This window comes from Scomber scombrus, chromosome 21 (assembly GCF_963691925.1).
Source record: "Scomber scombrus chromosome 21, fScoSco1.1, whole genome shotgun sequence".
In the NCBI taxonomy this organism is placed as follows: Eukaryota; Metazoa; Chordata; class Actinopteri; order Scombriformes; family Scombridae; genus Scomber; species Scomber scombrus.
In genome coordinates, this window is record NC_084990.1 from 12163575 (window position 1) to 12189970 (window position 26396).

Consider the following 26396-nt stretch of genomic DNA (forward strand, 5'->3'; position numbering starts at 1 on the left):
ATTTTTACATTTTTATAACAATGAAAGGTATTTTCTGTAATATCATTCTTTAAAAAAGAATCTAAATGTTTCACTGAATATGGTTAAATGAAGGTCAACCTTTATTTATTCTCTACTCAATTATACCTCCATTGTCTTTCTACTTAAAAATGTCATGATGAACTTTGTATGAGGTTACTTTTCCAGAAATCTGTAATTTTAATCATATATGAAATAAACATTCACGAAGCATCCGATCAGGTCTTTTTACATACATTCAGAATACAATGTTTTCATATTTTAAATGCATTTAAAAACAAGGCAGCTCACATTGTCAATAAAAGTATCAATGACATGTTTATCTCAAGCAAGTGAGGTGCTTGCTCTGAAGCGTTCCACCTTGTATTTCAGCAGTTTTATAGTACATCATGTGATGAAAATCAGACTACAAAGGATTGTACTATATATTTTTCAATGAAAACAAAATGTATAAGTTATACAATCAGTCTGCAGGGATATAAGCACAAATGTTTGATGACCAACAGCAAGCTATTCAATTCAAAATGTGGATTAGAAATATAATTTTTGAAGCTCTAAAATTCTTGCCACTCGATGCATGGATCACAAGCAATCTTTCTCTCTCTCACTCAGGATAATGAAATGAAAGTGGTGGCACCAATATATTTTCCATTCAAATGTCTCTTCATGAAAATAGCACTTTTCTTTCCTATTAAGCAATGCACAACTTATTTTACAGATGAACTAATCCGATTCTTATTCTGGTGCGGGTTCGCCTCCCTCTGCCCCCTCACCAGCTTCTTGTCCCTCATTCATCATGTTCTTGTATTTACTGTTAAAAAATCCAGCCTGAGTGTACAAAACAAAGGAAGTTACAAAAAATAACCACTGCATTAGAAATGCACACACAAAAAGAACCACACCAAATGAGAGAAAAATGAAAATGTAGGGATGCACGTATTTTATGATAAATGGTGTCCATTACCAGACGTCAAATTGTATTATTACCTCCGAATTGCTGTGTTATGAACTGAAACAGTGCATTACTGTATCTCACCTTAATCAGGCCAGCAGTGAGTAGAATGAGTAAAGCCAACCCTCCCAGGGATCCTCCGACTATCTCTTTGGTGAAGTCTGGTTCAGGATACACTTCTACCTGTGTCACAATCTGAGATGTGAAGACTTTGGATCAGATCTACATTCAAGCTTTTTTCAAACACAGATAAACAAATCCAATGTGTAATTACCTTGTGAACTGGGGGGTTGTTATTTGACCCTGGTAAAAAGAAAATGTACTGGTTTCTGTCAAACTCCAGAGTGGCCGTACTAGTCAAGAGGAATCTGGCAAACTTAAGTCCAATCTGAGTGAGAAACACAGTCCAGTATCCATTTAATTGGATCTTTCAGGTTGTTCATTTTTATTAGAAAATAATTTTTAACACACACACATACTAATTAATTACCTGCTCTATCCATTCTGAACTAAGGTTAGCAGAGATTGTATATGTTTGACGCTCCAGGCTTCCCATGAATCGATTGCACTTGAACACTCTGCACCAGGCTACAGAGCAGTCCTGTGGGTGATTAAAAGAGGACCTGAATTCATTGCTGGGAACACAGAAAACTTGATGGCAATGCAATGAAACACCACACACTTCTAAATATATTAGACTAAAGTCCACCATGTACAGGTGGCTACTTACCACTGACTTATTGTTTTGTATCTCAGCAACAAAATTTGTGACAGTAGGTTTTTCATCTTTGACTCTTTGGCAGTCTGGAATCTGAAATAGAGCCAATTCATGTCAATTTAACAGAGAACATATCCATCCACAAGGCTTTAGTTTCATAAAAACAACTACATTTGAGACGTGGGGTTTCAGTAACAATGAGCTCCCGCATATGTTACCTGCAAGCTGTTGGAATTCACCCAAATGTCTTTATCACCGAGCTTTACTGGCACCCTGATCACCATAGTTAAATTCAGCGCTCTGTTGTCATTTGCAAGCTAGTGGGGGGAAAAAGAACTGAGCATTGAAGTCGAGTCTGAATCATATTTATGAACTTTAAAATATACATATTGATATTATGATATAGTATTTTACCACAATTGGTTGCTGGACTGGTTTCTGCAAATCATTCTTTCCGTGACTGAAGTTGGTGTAGCTGAGGGAACTGAACAGAAACATTGAATGTTTCATAGATATTAGACCTTACAATGTCACCTTAAATTATTTTAAAAATCTTTATAAACTGTTAAATCACATAAAACATGAAAACCTTTCAATTGTAGCATAAATGCTGTACTTCACATCAATCCTTTTTATTTTGTAAAGTTCGCTTCCACTGGCGTGTTGATTCCCACTGAAAGAGAGGTGAAATTAATTGTACACATACATTACATAATAATAATAATAATAATTAATAATGATAATAATAATCACTTCCACATATATCTAGAGGTACTTAAAGGCTGGCAGACGAACAGAACAGTACCTGGTGGCATTTGCAGTGATAATTAACGTCCTGTCAAGTTCATAAGTGGTGTCGATCCCATAGGACACAATGAAGAGAACCTGAAATGAAATGAATGAGAGAGATCGGATTGCCTCCTCTCTTGGCTCGGCTGCAGTGAGATGAGATGCTTTAGTACACACTACAAACCTTAGCGTTGCTTTTGAAAATAGGCTTGTCAATAGTGCAGTCTGTTCTTCCCTGAGATAAGCCAGCTCCACTGTCCAAGGAGTTGCACTCAATTCTTCCCTTTATTAAGAAATAAATAAATAAAACAAAAGTAAACATTATCCAGAATCACTGCACAGCTCCAGTAAGCAGCTGACCACAGTTGAATTGAAACAGACTTGATCCTAACCTTCAGTGATGTAAACTTCCTGTAGGAAAGTCCGGGTGGGTAAGTGAGAATGACACGGCTGTTGTAGGAGTTTTCATGACTGTTTTCCACTGAGACGGTGACATCCAGCAGTTCATCAATGCCTACTTTAACCTCAGAGGATCTGATAGATTATGATAAAATAGAAAAGTGAATGCACAAAGACCATTAGGGTGCATGTATCTTTAGTCGAATACACAAATACTACTGTAGATCCAAACACCCAAGTCAAGCTTATCATTTGAAATTCAGCCTCACCCGGTGAAGTTGAAATCCACTTTCAGCTCATCTACACACTCGTTGTCAGTGCCACAGTTGATCTCAAACACCAACTGTGGAAGACAGTATGAAGTAAGCTATGTTTGTTCACAAAGTGTAAGAGCAAACAGCCGAGACAGACATGACAAAGAAATGGAATTACAACTGAACATTATTTAGAAAGCACATTTCATAGCACTGTAGAGCTCTCCACATAGTAGGTAATGGTAGATGATGTAGTAATGTCTGTCGTGACCTGGCAACCATGAAACTAATTCACTAAACATAGTGTCAGCAGGTGACAAACACTAATCAGAGAGAAAGTTCAGAAAGTTTGATCAGACTAAGTTAACAAACTCATCCACTGATTCAGAGCAGAGCAAACAAACTATAGGTTTGAAAAAGCCTTCAGTGTGATTTAAAACCAACCAATAAATGAAGGTGTTTTTAAATATTACTCACAGGATGAAATGTTGTTGTCTGAGCCTGCTGGGCTAGACTTGGTCTGAGACCTGTGCTAGAAGGCAAACCGTCAAAGATGAATTGAAGCTCATTGTTAACTGGATTCAGAGAATCGTCTGGACAGGCCTGTGAGAGAAGGGCACTATTGTTAAAATCAAGGTAGTGAGGGTTGGTTGTATTGCTGATGTTATAAGGTTTTTTAACAACTCACCTGAATGAGGAATTTCACATTGTTGCATTTTTGCTCAAAGGTAAGAGTTAATGATCCGGTCTGCTCTCGTTGTTTGTCCCTGATGTAAGCTCGGTTATTTGGGACCTTGCGTTGGGCATCCAGTGTGAAAGTGTAATTAACAATTGCACTAGCTGGAACAGATTAGAGTTGCATTTAAAGGTTACTCATGTGCACACATACAAGTATTTAAATGGATAGACAGTGGGTCTGTGGTTTAGAAACAATGAAGAGAATCAGGGACCTGTATTGACGACAGAGTGTCTGGTCATGGTAAAGCAGATTTTAGCTGTGTTATCCAATGGTGTTGAGCAGTTTTGGGTTTGGATTTGGTTTGGGTTGAATGTCACTGAAGTTTCTACCATTACTATGGGCCTTGACCTGGATATTGACAGGAGTAGGAAAATACATATTAAAATTGTAAAGCAGAACACCAAAATGACAACTGTCATATCTAATATTACCTGCCTAATACAATCCATTATTGGATATAACATATTTGTCCTAAATCTGTAACTACAGAATTGTGTTACTACGAAAGCTGGAAACTTCATAGTAATAAACTCTGTGGTTGTATGATTATTTAGAAAAAAAACAAAAACTAACACAAATGGTAGAATTACAGGTGAGACTAATAATGTGTGAGAGGAGCGTCTTACCTGAGTAAGACAACTGTTCCCTTTGAACCCACCGCTAAATCAGGCAGATTGTCATTACTACGGTCAAAAGAAGACTGACTGATTGACATCCCGAAGAACTTCAGTCCTTGCCGGACCTCAGAGGAAGCAATTCTCTATGTAAATGAAAATATTTGAATTAATCAAAGATAAATTTGGCCTAGATTGTACATTGAATACATAAGGCCATATCTATCATTTAAATGTTCTCCTTTTTTCTTTGCTCATGTTCACCTGTGAATAAGCAGGACTAATCCTTCCTCGTCCTCCTCTTTCACCATGGAAGATGTAGATGCTACCGTGTCCATCATTCTCCAAAGGTGCCCCAACTGCCAAATCATTGAAACCATCTTGGTTAAGGTCCGGGAGTACAGCAAGAGAAGACCCAAACCTTCCCTGGTCAGATGCATCCCCCCTCAGTACTAATGGAGAATCGAAGTGACACTCAATTTTCTGGTGGAAATATAAAGGTGAGAGTCAATGTTTGAATTCTCATTTTAAAATATCAATGGATTCTGGATTTTTTTAAAAGTAATTTACCAAACGTGACAGGCTGCAAACATAAACTCTTCCCTCTCTATCACTGTCCATGTACATAGGGGCAGATATGAGGACTAGGTCAGTGTAGCTGTTACGATCCACATCCATGGCACAAACCACTGCACCAAAATATTCACCAATCTTAAACTGTAAGTAACAAAAAAGAATTAGCAAAGTGGGAAACCAACAACCTTCAATTTAAGATTAAAAATGTATTCTTTACATTGTCTTTCATTAATCATCTTAATTGTGAGTACACACCTGCCAATTAAAGGGATCAATTCTTTGGCCGATACTGCTTGCAAAAACCGACATCACAATTCCTCTGTGTTGATATCTTGGAGCACCAAGAATTGTCAGTGGGCCAGACAACGTGTTGGCGACTGCCATGGAGTAACCTGGAATTAAAGAGTCTAACCTATTAGTTAGGGTATAAGTATAAAAAGATTTGCCCAACTCAGGACAAACAGCATATTTTACTGATTTTTTTCCAATTGTTAATTAAAATAACATTATCACCAACTTCACTGGGAACATTTTTTAAAATGAAACATTTCATTAGGCTATTAATTACAAATATCATCATAGCATAATTTATTCTTTGTTTGATTTAACAGATTTAAAATGTTACTTTGGCTCACCCTCTTCTATTTATTTCTATTTAATGATATTATTTATCTTGTACCTATTTAAGTCTGGGGACCATGAGGAGCCTTCTCTTTGGTCTTTTCCAAAGACATTTGTAAAACCATAACAATTTCTATACAAGCTGCGTCTCCACTATTTGTTGACATCTTAGTGGCTTCAGCACAACTTTTAATCATATAAGATCCATCAACATGCTCACTGTTGGGTGTGGTATTTTTGTTCTTGATTTTCCTTTACATGTAATTTTGGTGCCTGATGTCTTTCCTTTATTTAGAAGGTATTAAACTGTATGATCTTATTTAGCAAAATAAAAAAACAAAAACAAAAAAAGTCTTTTGGCATTTCATGTGATATCAAATATGTTGCCATAAAGTTTTTACTACTTACTCCTCATTTGGATGTTTTCTTTCCTTTTCCAAACTCTTATGTTTGAGATGGTAAATGGATCACAGAGGAGCATTGCATGTACACCATTGTATGTACTATATGTACTATAATATTCTTACCCAGATAACTGTCAGCCTCTATGTCCAAAGGCTCATAGGAGTTCAACATCTGGCCTTTGTATTCCTGGAAGCCTCCCCTCCACTGGTTGGCACCAACAATAGCCATCTGAATCCCCCGTGTAGAATCCTAAATGCAATTTATTTATGTTTGATTAATTAATATACAATAATTTTAGTTCATATGTAAGACAGCAGATTTAAAAGAAATTGAAAGGAATATTTACGAGTTGATGTATTTGTATTTCATATTTGTATTAATGTAAAAGGTTAATTGTGCTTAACATGCAGGTGAATTTAAAAAAAAGTTGGATTCAGAAAGGTAATTGTTAGAGCATCAAGCTAAGGCTTCATTCTTTGAAAACCTATACTGGATTGGACAGAAATGTGTAGAAACTGTGTTTGCCATAAAACATCAGCCAAGAAAAAGGCTAAATGCATCATAAATTCATCATCTGGACTTTATCTTTATGCTGGACCAGACTTTAGCTGTATGTTTTTCAGCCAGACGGGGTGACACAGAGATGTGTGTGTGTGTGTGTGTGTGTGTGTGTGTGTGTGTGTGTGTGTGTGTGTGTGTGTCTGTCTGTGTTTCTATGACTATACTGTCCAGTATCTGGTGTTTATATTTACCGGAGGCACATAAGCTGCACTGAATCCCCTTTGAGCCATTTCCATTTTCAGTGACTCTCCACCAGTTTGAGATCCTGTAACAGCAACATAGTTAAAGTGTCAAAGTCTCTACAACTGTGATTTACAATAAGTTCATGCTTAAACTGAGTTAATATAGAGATCTGAAATATGATTATAACTCTAAGTTGTAACTATTAGTATAGTATTAAGATTTGTATTTCTTTTTTTTGTAAAAACTGTCTGCGTACTTTCTAATACTGCCCATGTCACTTATAATTACTGGAAGATCAGGTTAAAATAACACTTCGTAATAAAGGATATAAATATTCATAATTGTTTACTTTGGACCTATAGCATTTACAGTAATAAACACAAAAATTATGTGAAGCTATCATATTAAGTTTACATCTGTACCTTCGATAGAGAAGATTTGGTTCTGCAAATTCTGCCGTATTGCATCAAGAGCACCAAAGTTTGACACTTTAAACACGTTTTCTGGTTTAGATGCAATGGTGTCCAGTTCCTGTTTTGCTCTGTCATTTGTGAATGCATTCCCCACCTAGGGATTTTGAGGACACATGTTAGAGGTGTTGTATTGTACAACAAAATTATATATATATATATATATATATATATATATATATATATATATATATATATATATATACACATGTAAAATAGTGGATACATTTTACATTAATGACTCAAACCAATTGACAAACTTTCTAACACAATACATGCTTATACAGTATAAATCCAACTTACCCCAACAGCAAATCGAACAATCTTTTTCTCTTCAGCTGAATTTGCTGCACCTGGCAAAGACCTCCCATCATTAGATTCTCCATCTGTAATGACTATTAAAATCTTCTTCACATCTGACCTGGAACCTCCAAATGTCGAGAAGACATTGTTGCTGTCAAATAAAAAATATACGTACATCAATATATATATATTATTATTGTTATTGTTGTTTTTGTTATTTTGTGTTTATTTATTTAAAAAAATGCCAATTTCAAGATAAGGTTTGGGTTAGTGGTATTATTGGTATTATTGGTATTATAGGCAGCATCAAAGGACCTGTGGCTAACTAGATCTAATCCTGCTGTCAGGACCACAAACTGGCCCAGATTATTTTGATTGTTATCAAACTTGGCATAAATGATGAAAATCAATATAAACAAGATATCATAACACTTTTTGAGGATGGTGACAAGCATTAGCATCATGAAGGCACTTACACAACTTCTCGGATGGCTTTAGCTGTGTAAGTCCCTCCAGACAACTGGTTTATACCATTGATTTGAGATTCCCAGTCATCAGCGTTAAAAGTATTAAAGTAATAATGGATGACAACACGCGAGGAGAACTGGGCGATGGCAAACTGGAAAAAAGAAGAAAAAATGTAAATATGTATGGACACAAATGAAAATATGTATGAAATATTGAAAGGGGCAGGATGGGGTGAGGGAGTTACAATCCTACCTTTGTATCCTTTCCTGGGAATGACTTGACAACACTTTTCACAAAATTCTTCATTCTCTCAAAATCAGAATAATCTACGCTGCCTGAGCCATCCAACAGAAATGCAATGTCTGCTATGGTTCGACACTCTGTCAAAAAGGAGAAATACATCTGAATAATTTCCTCTCAAGTTATTTAAAACAATTATGTATTATATAATACATATAATCCTATTTTCAAATTACTACCAATATGCATGTTGGGTTGTGTGTATGAAGTTATAAGAGTGTGCAGTGATGTGAAAATATTACCAGACCTTTTTTATCACTATTTTTGAGGTTATAAAAACATAACATGTGTACCTTCAATAGAAGAAGGCACAGGGAGTCCAACGTGATCAGAAGGGTCTATCTCAAAGCACACACCGCTATACTGGGTGATACTTTTGCAGTCCTTTGGGATGGTTGGACCACATGCCTGAAAAGAGACAAATTCAAGTCCTGATTATAATGAGATAATTATTTTCCTGTTCCTTAAACTACATTTCAAGCTGAAGATAATTGATTTACTGGTAGAGATCAAAACCTCTGCATTCTTATTATCATTGACCTATAAATATTTGCAGTTTAGCAACTTACCAAAGTTTTTTGTGTGTTGGGATCACTTGTCATTGTCAAACCAAGGGACATGTTGACTGCAAAACTTGGCACTGCATAAAAAAAAATCAGCTATCAGGTTATTATGTTAAAACCATCAAGACACAACTACATTCTCAGTGAGAATGTATAATATAATAAAATATGAGAATGTTTCCATATCTGATCTGATAACTATTAGTAACATTACCAAGTCAATACTGTACAGCAGTGTCTCACAATGCTATGATATACTGTAACCAATTTCCAACAAGATGGAATACAATCTCCATCTTAATAAGTAATTTGTCAATAATTCAGTCCTACATTTTTTTTTTTAAATAACTGTTTTGAGAACAAGTAGAGTAACTTTATTTAAAGTCTTGAAGGATAAGGAAAAAGATAGATGCATCATTATCTGTCTTAAAAATCTCCTGAAACCATGTCTCAGATAGAGATGACTAAAGCTACATGATCAATAAAGCATATTGAAATGAGTATTTGCCCACCTTTTACTGGTACTGGAGTGCAGTCTTTGGTGGAACATTTAAATATTTGCCCTCTTTCATTTGGTGAAAGTTGTTCAAGGGGGGCACTGACCAGCAAACTGAGGAAATAAATCCCAACAATCAGGTGAGAGAATTGGCTTATGAGAGAGGTGTGAGCTAGAGGAAAAACCTTATCATAGCAGATCTGAAGCAGCAGTGGTTTCAGTAGATCCATTTCCCCCCACAACGTACTACTTACTCTGATTGTCTTTGCACCACCTGGTATCCAAAACCTGCAGCAGAGTTACTCAGGGTCTTCCAAGCCACAGGATCAATATTGAAGCAAAGTGCAGCTTTTAACACTGAAGGATAAAGAAGGTAGAACCACACATGAGTAAAATTATTTTTGATCTATTCTCGTGGCACTAATTTTTTGTTTGTAGGAAAAGGAGCCAATCCTGGTCAACATCTTTAAAGTGTTTGTCCATTTCAGCCTATAGGTGTATTGTGTGAATGGTCTTTTTTTATACTACCACTACAGAGCGCCTAGTCAGAAATGTTTAAATTCTAAACAGGTTGGCGCTGAACAACATCTATACATGATCAATACTAAGACTTAAATGTATAAGTTCAGTGCACTACTTTACACAAAATCTATATATTCCTTCACAGAGATTTTTTTTAAAATGTTAAAAAAAAAAGTTTTTTATTTTGACCTTCTCAGGTTTAAAAGCGGTCAAAGTTAGATACACTCTTTAAAAGTCTGACATAATATTATCTCATGTTTTACGGCTTTAAAATAGTCAAAAGAGAACGTGTGAATAGATAACCATGTGAAATATCAACTTCCTTAAATGGATCCGTTGAATCTCTTGTGGATTAATATGATTTAAATGTAGCAGTTAATACATTTCAAAATACTCCAAAATCACATCGTCATACTTTCAATGTCATATTCTAATAAAACAAGAAAAACAAACAAACAAAAAAAAGCAGGCAATCCATGAAATGAAAAAATAATGAATTCATCATCCTGAGGTTCTGCTTTTTCTACTGTGGCCTTTATGGCTTCAGGAAGACAGTTAAGGAAAATGTTCTTTTGTATATTTTACCTATTAATGTTAACCTCTTCATTGTAACCCATCACTTCAAATCTGTTGTGTTTTTCAACAGTCTTGATCTAGTGTAATATATATTTATATGAACTAACTCACCAGTTGCAGGAAGTGTGTCACTGCCTTCCTGCTTGGTAACTTCTCACATTAAATATAGTGCGCTATAAAAAAAACTATTCTACTAATACTTCAGTTTCCTTCTGAGTATAAGTGAGAAAGTTAGGTAGGATGTGTCACTTTGGTGTCTGAAATGTTTCACATGTTGCAAATATTTTGACTTTCACCAAATGAGATCATGTTAACTTTTCAGAGCTGAATTCAAACGTAAAAGTAATTAAGAAAATTAATGGATTACTATAAAATAATTTAGGCTCTTAAAAAGTATTACACAGTTGGGGAGGAACCAGTAGGCCTATTTAGTTTTAGGCGTAATTAGTGCCAACATGAGGCTATTTACGAAGCCCCCAAACCATGAGACCTAGACGTAATAGTTATTGATCTATTATTCTTCATGGTTTTTAAAATGAAACAAATGATAATTTGCGATAATAGATGTTGTAGAAACATTACTGCTGAGAATGCTGTACAAGAAAATTAAATATGAAATACAAAATCATGATGTACATATTTGGTCTTACCTGACAAAAACACAGTGGTAGAAATGATCCAGTCCATTGTGTCACTCCCATGAAAAAATATATATATCACTTTCTCTGATGTGCACAACTATTTCTACTACTGTCAAGGAGGGAGTTGTTAAAAGCAAAATGCAGAAATACCAAAGTATCTAAAGCCAAGGTAACCAGTTAGAGGAAGTGTTTGTCAGGAGGGGTTACAATATTGACTAACACTTTCTGTTCACACTATATGTTGTCACCTCATTGCACAAGCATTGCTATTGTTCAACTTTTGGCACCCAGTCCCTTAAATTATTTATTTTTCAAAGACTGAAAGTGTATGTCTTGTAAGAGCAGAAGCAAAACATTTTCTTTTTTTTAAAGATTTATTTTTGGGCTTTTTATGCCTTTATTCAGACGGTAGCTGGCAGAGAGGTCGACAGAAACAGGAGAGAGAGAGATGGGGGAATAACCTCAGCATAGGTCCCTGGCCAGATTCGAACCAGGGACACTGCGATTATGTGGCATGTGCTCTATTTTAAGTTAGTTTCAGGGCAACAAGATTAAACCTAGACATGACATATTTGTACATATGCTCATTCTGAGGTAAGTAATGATTAAAGTCTAAAAAAAAAAGATGAACAAGATAAGACTTTACCCCTAATCACAGCTCTTGTTGGCAAGTTTGGCATCAAAGGATGTTGCATGCTGATGAGGTAGTTTGACTGTTCAGAAGGATTTTCATCAGACTTGAACATGATTTCATCATATTAAGCTCAAGCAGGAAGTCTCACTGAGCACACTGTAGACACTGTAAAACTTTCTTGACATATTTAAGTGGTTCCCTTTTCCAGCTGAGGAGAGAGACAGTTTAAATCACAAACACACCATGTGTGATTAACTGGTCCAAATATTTGGACCAGTTAATCTTATCACTGGACTCTGTCTGTTCTACTGCTCTTTTCCTCTTCTCTCCTTCACTCTGTTGTGTACTTCTTTATTTCTGCCTTTCCACACTGTTCTCCTGCTCTTTTCCTCTTCTCTCCTTCACTCTGTTGTTTACTTCCTTATTTCTGCCTTTCCACTGTTATCCTGCTCTTTTCCTCTTCTCTCCTTCACTCTGTTGTTTACTTCTATATTTCTGCCTTTCCACACTGTTCTCCAACTCTTTTCCTCTTCTCTCCTTCACTCTTTACTATCAGTCTCTCCTAAACTTGTCTTCTCCCTAATCTACAACAGAGCAACATAGAGATAATATTGTAATCTCATGGTAATCTAATATAACAAGTTACACCTTTACTAACAACAGTGACATACAAAACAGTGACTCAGGGCATCAGCTAATCAGATGGTCTGCATATATAACTACTACAGTCAACCATTGACTTATTATTAATTAATTAATTATTTTTATCAGAGTCTCATGTCCCTATGCCTACAGGAAAATCATATGCTACCAAAGCAGTCTTCCACCTCCCCCTCTTCCAAAACAGAGCCACATACAATGTCATCGCCTGGTAATCTCATGCTAACGTTAACCTTACAGCTTCACTAATGACAGATATGAAAACATTGTCATAATGTTAACGTTCACTGACTTTTATAAAGTTACGTTAAGTCTTCAGTTCAGATAAACAATCATACTTACTTTAACGTTACATCACTTCACACACACACACACACACACACACACACACACACACACACACACACACACACAGCCAAGTCTACTGCCAATTCACACAAAATAAAAAAGTTCATACACAACATACCATTTATCGCGGCCGCTGGTCTTCTTTTCTCTCCTTTTTGCTGTCTCTAGATTGTTGTTGTTGTTGACGCTGCTGCGTCTGGTTGTACGTCCTGATAACGTCTGTACGTCATACGACGTCTTCTCTGGCGATGCGTTAGATGGCTACCGTAATAACTGGTGTTTGGGTCTGCGCACATTTTTCCCCCATTCAGTGTCAAAATCGGGGACATTTCACCGGGGACAGGTCACCCAAAACGGGGACTGTCCCCGGAATTCGGGGACGTCAGGTCACCCTAGTGTAAAAAGCATTTCAACCATTTAGATTTGAATAGTGGAGCTAGGCTTCACAAACTGTGTTTCAAGATTTCTGTCTGGATTTAATGGGCGTGTCTTAAAATCAATAGCACGGTTACACACCGAACGGAGCATAATACCGCCCCTGCTGCTGTAGGTATAAATACATTCAGCGCACACTACTACTACTACAGTCTACAGTTAGCCGAGTTAGCCGCCGAACTAGCCACCGAGCTAGCCGCTGAGTTAGCCGGCAAGCTAGTCACCGAGTTAGCAGTTGAGTTAGCAGCAGAAAGCTCTCAGACTTAGCGTCCATGTTTCTGGTAGAGGTGGTGACTTTGATTGACAGGTGACACTTTGTAGGGGGTGGGGTTTCAGCGGACTCGATGGGCACTCCCACAGCGTTTGGGAGCTGAGAAAAAGGTTGATTTTTACACAACTTTGAAGCCTAATTTCATATATTTGGCGTTTTTTTTAATCATTCAAATTTGGCAGGGTGGTTAACAACACACTTTTCTGTGGTATGTCAAACTCAGAACACATATTTATTCTTACTTTACACAGACTTTAAAGGAGACAGTGGGCGACATGCCATGTCCTGCAGCCACAGGAGGAGCAAAGGGTTTCTCTGTGTCCTCATTCCTGTCCTTCTTTGTCCCCATTAACTCCTGTTCCTGTTGTCAAGGTTTTAAGTCTGTTGTCAGGGGGCCTTGAAGTAGTTAATTCTTGCACGAAAAAGGCAACTGAGAGCTTTAAACACTCTCCTACCCTCAATTATATTCTGTAAATGCTCTCATAGTAACTCAGGTCAAACCGAAGAAAGTGTTGAGAAAATGCTGAAAGGTACTTTCAAAGATGTTTATATTTTTATAACAATGAAAGATATTTTCTGTAATATCATTCTTTTAAAAAATCTAAATGTTTCACTGAATATGGTTAAATGAAGGTCAACCTTTATTTATTCTCTACTCAATTATACATCCATTGTCTTTCTACTTAAAAATGTCATGATGAACTTTGTATGAGGTTTCTTTTCCAAAAAAATGTAATTTTAATCACATGAAATAAACATTCATAAAGCATCAGATCAGGTCTTTTTACATAAATTCAGAATACAGCATCTACATATTTAAAAATGCATTTAAAAACAAAGCAGCTCACATTGTTAGTAAAAGTGGTATCAATGATGTTTATTTCAAGCAAGTAAGGCGCTTGCTCTGAAGCATTCCACCTTGTATTTCATCAGTTTTACAGTACATCATGTGATGAAAATCAGACTCCAGAGGATTAAACTATATTGAATTATTTTTCACTTAAAACAAAATGTACAAGTTAAACAATCAGTCTGCAGGGATATAAACATGAATGTGAGTATCAACAGCAAGCTATTCAGTTAAAAAATGTATATATTTTTGAAGCTCTAATACTCCTGTCCCTTTTATTGCATGACTCACAAGCCCTCTCTCTCAGGATAGCAATTTTTTTTTTTCTATTAAGAAATGCACAATTTATTTTACAGATGAACTAATCCGATGTTTTATTCTGGTGCAGGTTCGCCTCCCTCAGCCCCTTCACCAGCCTCTTGTCCCTCATTCATCATGTTCTTGTATTTACTGTTAAAAAATCCAGCCTGAGAGTATGAAACAAAAGTTATAAAAAATACACTGATCGTGCATTAGAAATGCACACATAAAAAGAACCAAACCGACTGAGAAAAAGACGCCGCATTCACGTATATTGTGATGAATGGTGCTCATTACCAGACATCGAATTGTCTCATTGCCTCTGATGCTGTGTTATAAACAAACAGTTCATCACTGTATCTCACCTTAATCAGGCCAGCAGTGAGTAGACTGAGTAGAGCCAAACCTCCCAGGGATCCTCCGACAATCTCTTTGGTGAAGTCTGGTTCAGGATACACTTCTACCTGTGTCTCAATCTGAGATGTGAAGACTTTGGGTCAGATCTATCTTCAAGCTTTTTTCAAACACAGATAAACAAATCCAATGTGTAATTACCTTGTGAACCAGAGGGTTGTTATTTGACCCTGGTAAAAAGAAAATGTACTGGTTTCTGTCAAACTCCAGAGTGGCCGTACTAGTCAAGAGGAATCTGGCAGACTCAAGTCCAATCTGAGTGAGAAACACAGTCCAGTATCCATTTAAATTGGATCTTTCAGGTTGTTCATTTTTATTAGAAAATAATTATTTTTAATAGACACACATTAAATACCTGCTCTATCCATCCTGAACTAAGGTTAGCAGAGATTGTGTATGTTTGACGCTCCAGGCTTCCCATGAATCGATTGCACTTGAACACTCTGCACCAGGCTACAGAGCAGTCCTGTGGGTGATTAAAAGAGGGCCTAAATTTATTGCTGGGAACACAGAAAACTTGATGGCAATGCAATGAAACACCACACACTTCTAAATATATTAGATTAGACTAAATTCCACCATGTACAGGTGGCTACTTACCACAAACTTATTTTTTTGTATCTCAGCAACAACATTTGTGACAGTAGGTTTTTCATCTTTGTCTCTTTGGCAGTCTGGAATCTGAAATAGAGCCAATTCATGTCAATTTAACAGAGAACATATCCATCCACAAGGCTTTAGTTTCATAAAAACAACTACATTTGAGACATGTGGAGTTTCAGTTACAATGAGCTCCCGCATATGTTACCTGCAAGCTGTTGGAATTCACCCAAATGTCTTTATCACCGAGCTTTACTGGCACCCTGATCACCATAGTTAAATTCAGCGCTCTGTTGTCATTTGCAAGCTAGTGGGGGAAAAAAGAACTGAGCATTGAAGTCAAGTCTGAATCATATTTATGAACTTTAAAATATACATATTGATATTATGATATAGTATTTTACCACAATTGGTTGCTGGACTGGTTTCTGCAAATCATTCTTTCCGTGACTGAAGTTGGTGTAGCTGAGGGAACTGAACAGAAACATTGAATGTTTCATAGATATTAGACCTTACAATGTGACCTTAAATTATTTTTAAAATCTTTATAAACTGTTAAATCACATAGAACATGAAAACCTTTCAATTGTAGCATAAATGCTGTACTTCACATCAATCCTTTTTATTTTGTAAAGTTCGCTTCCACTGGCGTGTTGATTCCCACTGAAAGAGAGGTGAAATTAATTGTACACATGAATAATAATAATAATAATAATAATAATAATAATAAATAATTATAATAATCACATCCACATAGAGAGGAACTTAAAGGCTGGCAGACGAACAGAACAGTACCTGGTGGCATTTGCAGTGATAATTAACGTCCTGTCAAGTTTATAAGTGGTGTCGATCCCATAGGACACAATGAAGAGAACCTGAAATGAAATGAATGAGAGAGATCGGATTGCCTCCTCTCTTGGCTCGGCTGCAGTGAGATGAGATGCTTTAGTACACACTACAAACCTTAGCGTTGCTCTTGAAAATAGGCTTGTCAATAGTGCAGTCTGTTCTTCCCTGAGATAAGCCAGCTCCACTGTCCAAGGAGTTGCACTCAATTCTTCCCTTTATAAAGAAATAAAGAAATAAAACAAAAGCAAACATTATCCAGAATCACTGCACATCCTCAAAAAGCGGCTGACCACAGTTGAATTGAAACAGACTTGATCCTAACCTTCAGTGATGTAAACTTCCTGTAGGAAAGCCCGGGTGGGTAAGTGAGAATGACACGGCTGTTGTAGGAGTTTTCATGACTGTTTTCCACTGAGACAGTGACATCCAGCAGTTCATCAATGCCTACTTTAACCTCAGAGGATCTGATAGATTATGATAAAATAGAAAAGTGAATGCACAAAGATCATCAGGGTGCATTAACCTTTAGTCGAATACACAAATACTACACTAGATCCAAACATCCAAGTCAAGCTTAACATTTGAAATTCAGCCTCACCCGGTGAAGTTGAAATCCACTTTCAGCTCATCTACACACTCGTTGTCAGTGCCACAGTTGATCTCAAACACCAACTGTGGAAGACAGTATGAAGTAAGCTATGTTTGTTCACAAAGTGTAAGAGGAAACAGCCGAGACAGACATGACAAAGAAATGGAATTACAACTGAACATTATTTAGAAAGCACATTTCATAGCACTGTAGAGCTCTCCACATAGTAGGTAATGGTAGATGATGTAGTAATGCCTGTCGTGACCTGGCAACCATGATTCACAAAACGTAGTGTCAACAGGTGATAAATATGAATCAGAAAGAACGTTAAATTCATTAACTTCACAAACCTTGAGCTAAAATTCTGTCAGTCAGCAAAGGGATCATGTGAAATGTTTGAATCAAACAGGTTTATTTTCCCCCCTTTGGTGTCATTCTTTTGGGCAAATCTGAACACAGTAATTGTACCTGTGTCCGGACCCAAACAACCATACGGAGACCATTCGAGTTTAACTCATCCACTGGTTCAGACCAGAGCAAACAAACTATAGGTTTTTAAAGAGCCTTTCAATGTGATTTAAAACCAACCAATAAACGAAGGTGTCTTTAAAGATTACTCACAGGATGAAAGGTTGTTGTCTGAGCCTGCTGGGCTAGACTTGGTCTGAGACCTGTGCTAGAAGGCAAACCGTCAAAGATGAATTGGAGCTCATTGTTAACTGGATTCAGAGAATCGTCTGGACAGGCCTGTGAGAGAAGGGCACTATTGTTAAAATCAAGGTAGTGAGGGTTGGTTGTATTGCTGATGTTATAAGGTTTTTTAACAACTCACCTGAATGAGGAATTTCACATCGTTGCATTTTTGCTCAAAGGTAAGAGTTAATGATCCGGTCTGCTCTCGTTGTTTGTCCCTGATGTAAGCTCGGTTATTTGGGACCTTGCGTTGGGCATCCAGTGTGAAAGTGTAATTAACAATTGCACTAGCTGGAACAGATTAGAGTTGCATTTAAAGGTTACTCATGTGCACACATACAAGTATCTAAATGGATGGACAGTTGGTCTGTGGTTTAGAAACAATGAAGAGAATCAGGGACCTGTATTGACGACAGAGTGTCTGGTCATGGTAAAGCAGATTTTAGCTGTGTTATCCAGTGGTGTTGAGCAGTCTGAGTTTTGGGTTTGGATTTGGTTTGGGTTGAATGTCACTGAAGTTTCCACCATTACTATGGGCCTTGACCTGGATATTGACAGAGTAGGAAAATGCATATAAAAATTGTAAAGGAGAACACCAAAATGACAACTGTCATATCTAATATTACCTGCCTAATACAATCCATTATTGGATATAACATATTTGTCCTAAATCTGTAACTACAGAATTGTGTTACTACGAAAGCTGGAAACTTCATAGTAATAAACTCTGTGGTTGTATGATTATTTAGAAAAAAAACAAAAACTAACACAAATGGTAGAATTACAGGTGAGACTAATAATGTGTGAGAGGAGCGTCTTACCTGAGTAAGACAACTGTTCCCTTTGAACCCACCGCTAAATCAGGCAGATTGTCATTACTACGGTCAAAAGAAGACTGACTGATTGACATCCCGAAGAACTTCAGTCCTTGCCGGACCTCAGAGGAAGCAATTCTCTATGTAAATGAAAATATTTGAATTAATCAAAGATAAATTTGGCCTAGATTGTACATTGAATACATAAGGCCATATCTATCATTTAAATGTTCTCCTTTTTTCTTTGCTCATGTTCACCTGTGAATAAGCAGGACTAATCCTTCCTCGTCCTCCTCTTTCACCATGGAAGATGTAGATGCTACCGTGTCCATCATTCTCCAAAGGTGCCCCAACTGCCAAATCATTGAAACCATCTTGGTTAAGGTCCGGGAGTACAGCAAGAGAAGACCCAAACCTTCCCTGGTCAGATGCATCCCCTCTCAGTACTAATGGAGAATCGAAGTGACACTCAATTTTCTGGTGGAAATATAAAGGTGAGAGTCAATGTTTGAATTCTCATTTTAAAATATCAATGGATTCTGGATTTTTTTAAAAGTAATTTACCAAACGTGACAGGCTGCAAACATAAACTCTTCCCTCTCTATCACTGTCCATGTACATAGGGGCAGATATGAGGACTAGGTCAGTGTAGCTGTTACGATCCACATCCATGGCACAAACCACTGCACCAAAATATTCACCAATCTTAAACTGTAAGTAACAAAAAAGAATTAGCAAAGTGGGAAACCAACAACCTTCAATTTAAGATTAAAAATGTATTCTTTACATTGTCTTTCATTAATCATCTTAATTGTGAGTACACACCTGCCAATTAAAGGGATCAATTCTTTGGCCGATACTGCTTGCAAAAACCGACATCACAATTCCTCTGTGTTGATATCTTGGAGCACCAAGAATTGTCAGTGGGCCAGACAACGTGTTGGCGACTGCCATGGAGTAACCTGGAATTAAAGAGTCTAACCTATTAGTTAGGGTATAAGTATAAAAAGATTTGCCCAACTCAGGACAAACAGCATATTTTACTGATTTTTTTCCAATTGTTAATTAAAATAACATTATCACCAACTTCACTGGGAACATTTTTTAAAATGAAACATTTCATTAGGCTATTAATTACAAATATCATCATAGCATAATTTATTCTTTGTTTGATTTAACAGATTTAAAATGTTACTTTGGCTCACCCTCTTCTATTTATTTCTATTTAATGATATTATTTATCTTGTACCTATTTAAGTCTGGGGACCATGAGGAGCCTTCTCTTTGGTCTTTTCCAAAGACATTTGTAAAACCATAACAATTTCTATACAAGCTGCGTCTCCACTATTTGTTGACATCTTAGTGGCTTCAGCACAACTTTTAATCATATAAGATCCATCAACATGCTCACTGTTGGGTGTGGTATTTTTGTTCTTGATTTTCCTTTACATGTAATTTTGGTGCCTGATGTCTTTCCTTTATTTAGAAGGTATTAAACTGTATGATCTTATTTAGCAAAATAAAAAAACAAAAACAAAAAAAGTCTTTTGGCATTTCATGTGATATCAAATATGTTGCCATAAAGTTTTTACTACTTACTCCTCATTTGGATGTTTTCTTTCCTTTTCCAAACTCTTATGTTTGAGATGGTAAATGGATCACAGAGGAGCATTGCATGTACACCATTGTATGTACTATATGTACTATAATATTCTTACCCAGATAACTGTCAGCCTCTATGTCCAAAGGCTCATAGGAGTTCAACATCTGGCCTTTGTATTCCTGGAAGCCTCCCCTCCACTGGTTGGCACCAACAATAGCCATCTGAATCCCCCGTGTAGAATCCTAAATGCAATTTATTTATGTTTGATTAATTAATATACAATAATTTTAGTTCATATGTAAGACAGCAGATTTAAAAGAAATTGAAAGGAATATTTACGAGTTGATGTATTTGTATTTCATATTTGTATTAATGTAAAAGGTTAATTGTGCTTAACATGCAGGTGAATTTAAAAAAAAGTTGGATTCAGAAAGGTAATTGTTAGAGCATCAAGCTAAGGCTTCATTCTTTGAAAACCTATACTGGATTGGACAGAAATGTGTAGAAACTGTGTTTGCCATAAAACATCAGCCAAGAAAAAGGCTAAATGCATCATAAATTCATCATCTGGACTTTATCTTTATGCTGGACCAGACTTTAGCTGTATGTTTTTCAGCCAGACGGGGTGACACAGAGATGTGTGTGTGTGTGTGTGTGTGTGTGTGTGTGTGTGTGTGTGTGTGTGTGTGTGTGTGTGTGTGTGTGTGTCTGTCTGTGTTTCTATGACTATACTGTCCAGTATCTGGTGTTTATATTTACCGGAGGCACATAAGCTGCACTGAATCCCCTTTGAGCCATTTCCATTTTCAGTGACTCTCCACCAGTTTGAGATCCTGTAACAGCAACATAGTTAAAGTGTCAAAGTCTCTACAACTGTGATTTACAATAAGTTCATGCTTAAACTGAGTTAATATAGAGATCTGAAATATGATTATAACTCTAAGTTGTAACTATTAGTATAGTATTAAGATTTGTATTTCTTTTTTTTGTAAAAACTGTCTGCGTACTTTCTAATACTGCCCATGTCACTTATAATTACTGGAAGATCAGGTTAAAATAACACTTCGTAATAAAGGATATAAATATTCATAATTGTTTACTTTGGACCTATAGCATTTACAGTAATAAACACAAAAATTATGTGAAGCTATCATATTAAGTTTACATCTGTACCTTCGATAGAGAAGATTTGGTTCTGCAAATTCTGCCGTATTGCATCAAGAGCACCAAAGTTTGACACTTTAAACACGTTTTCTGGTTTAGATGCAATGGTGTCCAGTTCCTGTTTTGCTCTGTCATTTGTGAATGCATTCCCCACCTAGGGATTTTGAGGACACATGTTAGAGGTGTTGTATTGTACAACAAAATTATATATATATATATATATATATATATATATATATATATATATATATATATATACACATGTAAAATAGTGGATACATTTTACATTAATGACTCAAACCAATTGACAAACTTTCTAACACAATACATGCTTATACAGTATAAATCCAACTTACCCCAACAGCAAATCGAACAATCTTTTTCTCTTCAGCTGAATTTGCTGCACCTGGCAAAGACCTCCCATCATTAGATTCTCCATCTGTAATGACTATTAAAATCTTCTTCACATCTGACCTGGAACCTCCAAATGTCGAGAAGACATTGTTGCTGTCAAATAAAAAATATACGTACATCAATATATATATATTATTATTGTTATTGTTGTTTTTGTTATTTTGTGTTTATTTATTTAAAAAAATGCCAATTTCAAGATAAGGTTTGGGTTAGTGGTATTATTGGTATTATTGGTATTATAGGCAGCATCAAAGGACCTGTGGCTAACTAGATCTAATCCTGCTGTCAGGACCACAAACTGGCCCAGATTATTTTGATTGTTATCAAACTTGGCATAAATGATGAAAATCAATATAAACAAGATATCATAACACTTTTTGAGGATGGTGACAAGCATTAGCATCATGAAGGCACTTACACAACTTCTCGGATGGCTTTAGCTGTGTAAGTCCCTCCAGACAACTGGTTTATACCATTGATTTGAGATTCCCAGTCATCAGCGTTAAAAGTATTAAAGTAATAATGGATGACAACACGCGAGGAGAACTGGGCGATGGCAAACTGGAAAAAAGAAGAAAAAATGTAAATATGTATGGACACAAATGAAAATATGTATGAAATATTGAAAGGGGCAGGATGGGGTGAGGGAGTTACAATCCTACCTTTGTATCCTTTCCCGGGAATGACTTGACAACACTTTTCACAAAATTCTTCATTCTCTCAAAATCAGAATAATCTACGCTGCCTGAGCCATCCAACAGAAATGCAATGTCTGCTATGGTTCGACACTCTGTCAAAAAGGAGAAATACATCTGAATAATTTCCTCTCAAGTTATTTAAAACAATTATGTATTATATAATACATATAATCCTATTTTCAAATTACTACCAATATGCATGTTGGGTTGTGTGTATGAAGTTATAAGAGTGTGCAGTGATGTGAAAATATTACCAGACCTTTTTTATCACTATTTTTGAGGTTATAAAAACATAACATGTGTACCTTCAATAGAAGAAGGCACAGGGAGTCCAACGTGATCAGAAGGGTCTATCTCAAAGCACACACCGCTATACTGGGTGATACTTTTGCAGTCCTTTGGGATGGTTGGACCACATGCCTGAAAAGAGACAAATTCAAGTCCTGATTATGAGATAATTATTTTCCTGTTCCTTAAACTACATTTCAAGCTGAAGATAATTGATTTACTGGTAGAGATCAAAACCTCTGCATTCTTATTATCATTGACCTATAAATATTTGCAGTTTAGCAACTTACCAAAGTTTTTTGTGTGTTGGGATCACTTGTCATTGTCAAACCAAGGGACATGTTGACTGCAAAACTTGGCACTGCATAAAAAAAAATCAGCTATCAGGTTATTATGTTAAAACCATCAAGACACAACTACATTCTCAGTGAGAATGTATAATATAATAAAATATGAGAATGTTTCCATATCTGATTTGATAACTATTAGTAACATTACCAAGTCAATACTGTACAGCAGTGTCTCACAATGCTATGATATACTGTAACCAATTTCCAACAAGATGGAATACAATCTCCATCTTAATAAGTAATTTGTCAATAATTCAGTCCTACATTTTTTTTTTTAAATAACTGTTTTGAGAACAAGTAGAGTAACTTTATTTAAAGTCTTGAAGGATAAGGAAAAAGATAGATGCATCATTATCTGTCTTAAAAATCTCCTGAAACCATGTTTCAGATAGATTAGATGACTAAAGCTACATGATCAATAAAGCATATTGAAATGAGTATTTGCCCACCTTTTACTGGTACTGGAGTGCAGTCTTTGGTGGAACATTTAAATATTTGCCCTCTTTCATTTGGTGAAAGTTGTTCAAGGGGGGCACTGACCAGCAAACTGAGGAAATAAATCCCAACAATCAGGTGAGAGAATTGGCTTATGAGAGAGGTGTGAGCTAGAGGAAAAACCTTATCATAGCAGATCTGAAGCAGCAGTGGTTTCAGTAGATCCATTTCCCCCCACAACGTACTACTTACTCTGACTGTCTTTGCACGATCTGGTATCCAAAACCTGCAGCAGAGTTATTCACGGTCTTCCAAGCCACAGGATCAATATTGAAGCAAAGTGCAGCTTTTAACACTGAAGGATAAAGAAGGTAGAACCACACATGAGTAACATTATTTTTGATCTATTCTCGTGGCACTAACTTTTTGTTTGTAGGAAAAGGAGCCAATCCTGGTCAACATCTGTAAAGTCTTTGTCCATTTCAGCCTATAGGTGTGGTGTGTGAATTGTCTTTTTTTATACTACCATTAGTGAGCGCCTAGTCAGAAATGTTTAAATTCTAAACAGGGTGGCTCTGAACATCTATACATGATCAATACTAAGACTTAAATGTAAAATTCAGTGCACCACTTTACACAAAATCTATTTGTAGTTTTTGTTTAAATGTTAAAAAAGGTTTTTCTTTTGACCTCCTCAGGTTTAAAAGTGGTCCAAGTTAGATAACCTCTTTGACCACCTGACTTAATACTTTCACATTTTTTACGCCTTTAAAAGAGTCAAAAGAGAATGTGTGAATAGATAACCATGTGAAATTTTAACTTCCTTAAATGGATCCGATGAATCTCTTGTGGATTAATATGATTTGAACGTAGCAGTTAATACATTTGAAAATACTGCAAAATCACATTGTCATAGTTTTAATGTCACAGTCTAAAAAAAACATGAAAAACAAACAAACAAAGACAAGCAGTAAATCCATGAAATGAAAAATAATTTCGTCATCCTGAGATGAACACCCTGAGGTTCTGCTTTTTCTACTGTGGCCTTTATGGCTTCAGGAAGACAGTTAAGGAAAATGTTCTTTTGTATATTTTATCTGTTAATGTTAACCTCCTCACAGTAACCCATCACTTCAACTCTGTTGTGTTTTTCAACAGTCTTGATCTAGTGTAATATATATTTATATGAACTCTATATACTATACTATACTCTATATACTGAACTATATATAACTCACCAGTGGCAGATCATTTTATGAAGTGGGTTGCATGAAGTGTGTCACTGCCTTCCTGCTTGATAACTTCTAACATTAAATATAGTGCGCTATAAAAAAACTATTGAGCATTTACATCAGTTTCTATTGTGGTTTCACATGTTGCAAAGACTTTGACTTTCTCCAAATGAGATCATTTTAACTTTTCAGAGCTGAATTCAAACATAATAATAATTTTTAAAATTAATGGATTGTTATAAAATATTTTAGGCTCTTAAAATCTATAACATGGTTGAGGAAGGGCTAGTATTTAGTTTTAGGTGTAATTAGTGCCAACATGAGGCTATTTACGAAGCCCCCAAACTATGAGACCTAGAAGTGAAGAAACAGAAAAATCAATCAATCAATCAATCTTTATTTGTATAGCGCCAAATCACAACAAAGTAATCTCAAGGCACTTTACACATAGAGCAGGTTCTAAACCGTACTCTTCAGGTTTAATTTAAAGAGAACCAACACTCCCACATGAGCAAGCACTTAGCGACAATGGCAAGAAAAAACTCCCTTTTAACAGGAAGAAACCTCAGGCAGAACCAGGCTCAAAGTGGGCGGCCATCTGCCTCGACCGCTTGGGGTAGAGAGGAGAGAGAGCAAGAATAGGAGAGAGGGAGAAGCACATTGAAAATAAACATTTCATTCAAAAACAGATAACAAGAATAGTTATTGTTAATCAGAATACAAATTTAGAGGATTGTGCAGCATTGCTGAGGCTATTTTTAATACTGGGGTTGACTAAGTTGGTCTCATACTGAAGCAAGAAATTATCATTTTAAATGTTTTATTCTATATGTTGGTATTACAGTTATTGATCTGTTATTCTTCATGTTTTTTTTAAATGAAACAAATGATAATTTACACTAATGGATGTTTTAGAAACATCAGGAAATGAAATATGAAAAACAAAATCAGGATGTACAAATTTGGTCTTACCTGACAAAAATACTGTGGTAGAAATAATCCAGTCCATTGTGTCACTCCCATGAAAAACACAAAAACAAATATAACTTATGTAAATCACTTACTTAATTACTTATTCTCCAAGTTGCACAATTATTTCTACTACTGTCCAGGAGGGAGATGTCGAAAGCAAAATGGAGAAATACTTAAGTATCTAAAGCCAAGGCAGCCAGTTTGAGGAAGTGTTTTGTAGGAGGGATTACAATACTGACTAACACCTTCTGTTCACACTGTATGTTGTCACCTCATTCTGACCAAATTCCTTAAATTATTTATTTTTCAAAGACTGAAAGTGTATGTCTTCTAAGAAGCAGAAGCAAATCATTTTCAGTTTACTTTCAGGGCAACAAGATTAAACCTAACCTAAATAAAAAGTATCATTTAAAAAAGATGAACAACAAGATAAGACTTTACCCCTAATCACAGCTCTTGTTGGCATGTGTGGCATCAAAGGATGTTGCATGCCGATGTGAGGTAGTTATATTCAGACTACAAAGGTGTTTTCATCAGACTTGAACATGATTTCATCATTTTTAAACTCAAGCAGGAAGGGTCACAGCGCATTTAGCTGCAGACGCTGCAGAAGA

At 36.1% G+C, this 26396-nt stretch overlaps 2 protein-coding genes across 3 annotated transcripts; both read right to left on the minus strand.

Moving 5' to 3' along the window:
- Positions 1-89: 89 nt before the first annotated feature.
- Positions 90-11256, minus strand: LOC134003240 (integrin alpha-M-like). Its single transcript, XM_062442374.1, has 30 exons — positions 11178-11256; positions 9684-9786; positions 9446-9543; positions 8940-9010; positions 8664-8778; positions 8323-8450; positions 8079-8221; positions 7603-7753; positions 7252-7396; positions 6838-6911; positions 6208-6334; positions 5315-5451; positions 5054-5200; positions 4748-4966; positions 4496-4629; positions 4081-4217; positions 3819-3970; positions 3608-3733; positions 3146-3219; positions 2870-3011; positions 2662-2760; positions 2494-2573; positions 2278-2361; positions 2103-2172; positions 1907-2005; positions 1701-1781; positions 1461-1571; positions 1245-1358; positions 1055-1165; positions 90-846 (listed from the first exon to the last, which is right to left on the minus strand). Exons 1-30 carry the CDS (start codon positions 11212-11214, stop codon positions 754-756), a joined length of 3402 nt encoding a protein of 1133 aa, XP_062298358.1. The 5' UTR covers positions 11215-11256; the 3' UTR covers positions 90-753.
- Positions 11257-14143: 2887 nt separating this feature from the next.
- LOC134003473 (integrin alpha-M-like) lies at positions 14144-26247 on the minus strand. Of its 2 annotated transcripts, XM_062442693.1 has the most exons (31): positions 26224-26247; positions 25783-25826; positions 23831-23933; positions 23593-23690; positions 23084-23154; positions 22811-22925; positions 22470-22597; positions 22226-22368; positions 21750-21900; positions 21403-21547; positions 20989-21062; positions 20345-20471; positions 19452-19588; positions 19191-19337; positions 18885-19103; positions 18633-18766; positions 18213-18355; positions 17951-18102; positions 17740-17865; positions 17128-17201; positions 16852-16993; positions 16644-16742; positions 16476-16555; positions 16260-16343; positions 16085-16154; positions 15889-15987; positions 15681-15761; positions 15427-15546; positions 15222-15335; positions 15032-15142; positions 14144-14833 (listed from the first exon to the last, which is right to left on the minus strand). In XM_062442693.1, exons 2-31 carry the CDS (start codon positions 25817-25819, stop codon positions 14741-14743), a joined length of 3417 nt encoding a protein of 1138 aa, XP_062298677.1. In that variant the 5' UTR covers positions 25820-25826; positions 26224-26247; the 3' UTR covers positions 14144-14740. The 2 variants fall into 2 exon arrangements, with proteins under 2 accessions (XP_062298677.1, XP_062298679.1); XM_062442695.1 differs by lacking the exon at positions 26224-26247 and having other exon boundaries at positions 15436-15546; positions 25783-25938.
- Positions 26248-26396: the final 149 nt, after the last annotated feature.

What these genes read in the sequence shown, in the direction of transcription:
- LOC134003240 (XM_062442374.1), bottom strand. Translation starts at nt 11,214, where the DNA reads ATGGACTGGATCATTTCTACCACTGTGTTTTTGTCAG. An exon ending in TGTGCCTTCTTCTATTGAAG is followed by an intron (nt 8,451 to 8,663) that starts GTACACATGTTA and finishes CCTTTTTGACAG; the next exon opens with AGTGTCGAACCATAGCAGAC. An exon ending in GTTCAGAATGGATAGAGCAG is followed by an intron (nt 1,359 to 1,460) that starts GTAATTAATTAG and finishes TTTCTCACTCAG; the next exon opens with ATTGGACTTAAGTTTGCCAG.
- LOC134003473 (XM_062442693.1), bottom strand. Translation starts at nt 25,819, where the DNA reads ATGGACTGGATTATTTCTACCACAGTATTTTTGTCAG. An exon ending in CACTCCAGTACCAGTAAAAG is followed by an intron (nt 23,155 to 23,592) that starts GTGGGCAAATAC and finishes TTTTTTATGCAG; the next exon opens with TGCCAAGTTTTGCAGTCAAC. An exon ending in AAAGCCATCCGAGAAGTTGT is followed by an intron (nt 21,901 to 22,225) that starts GTAAGTGCCTTC and finishes TTTATTTGACAG; the next exon opens with CAACAATGTCTTCTCGACAT.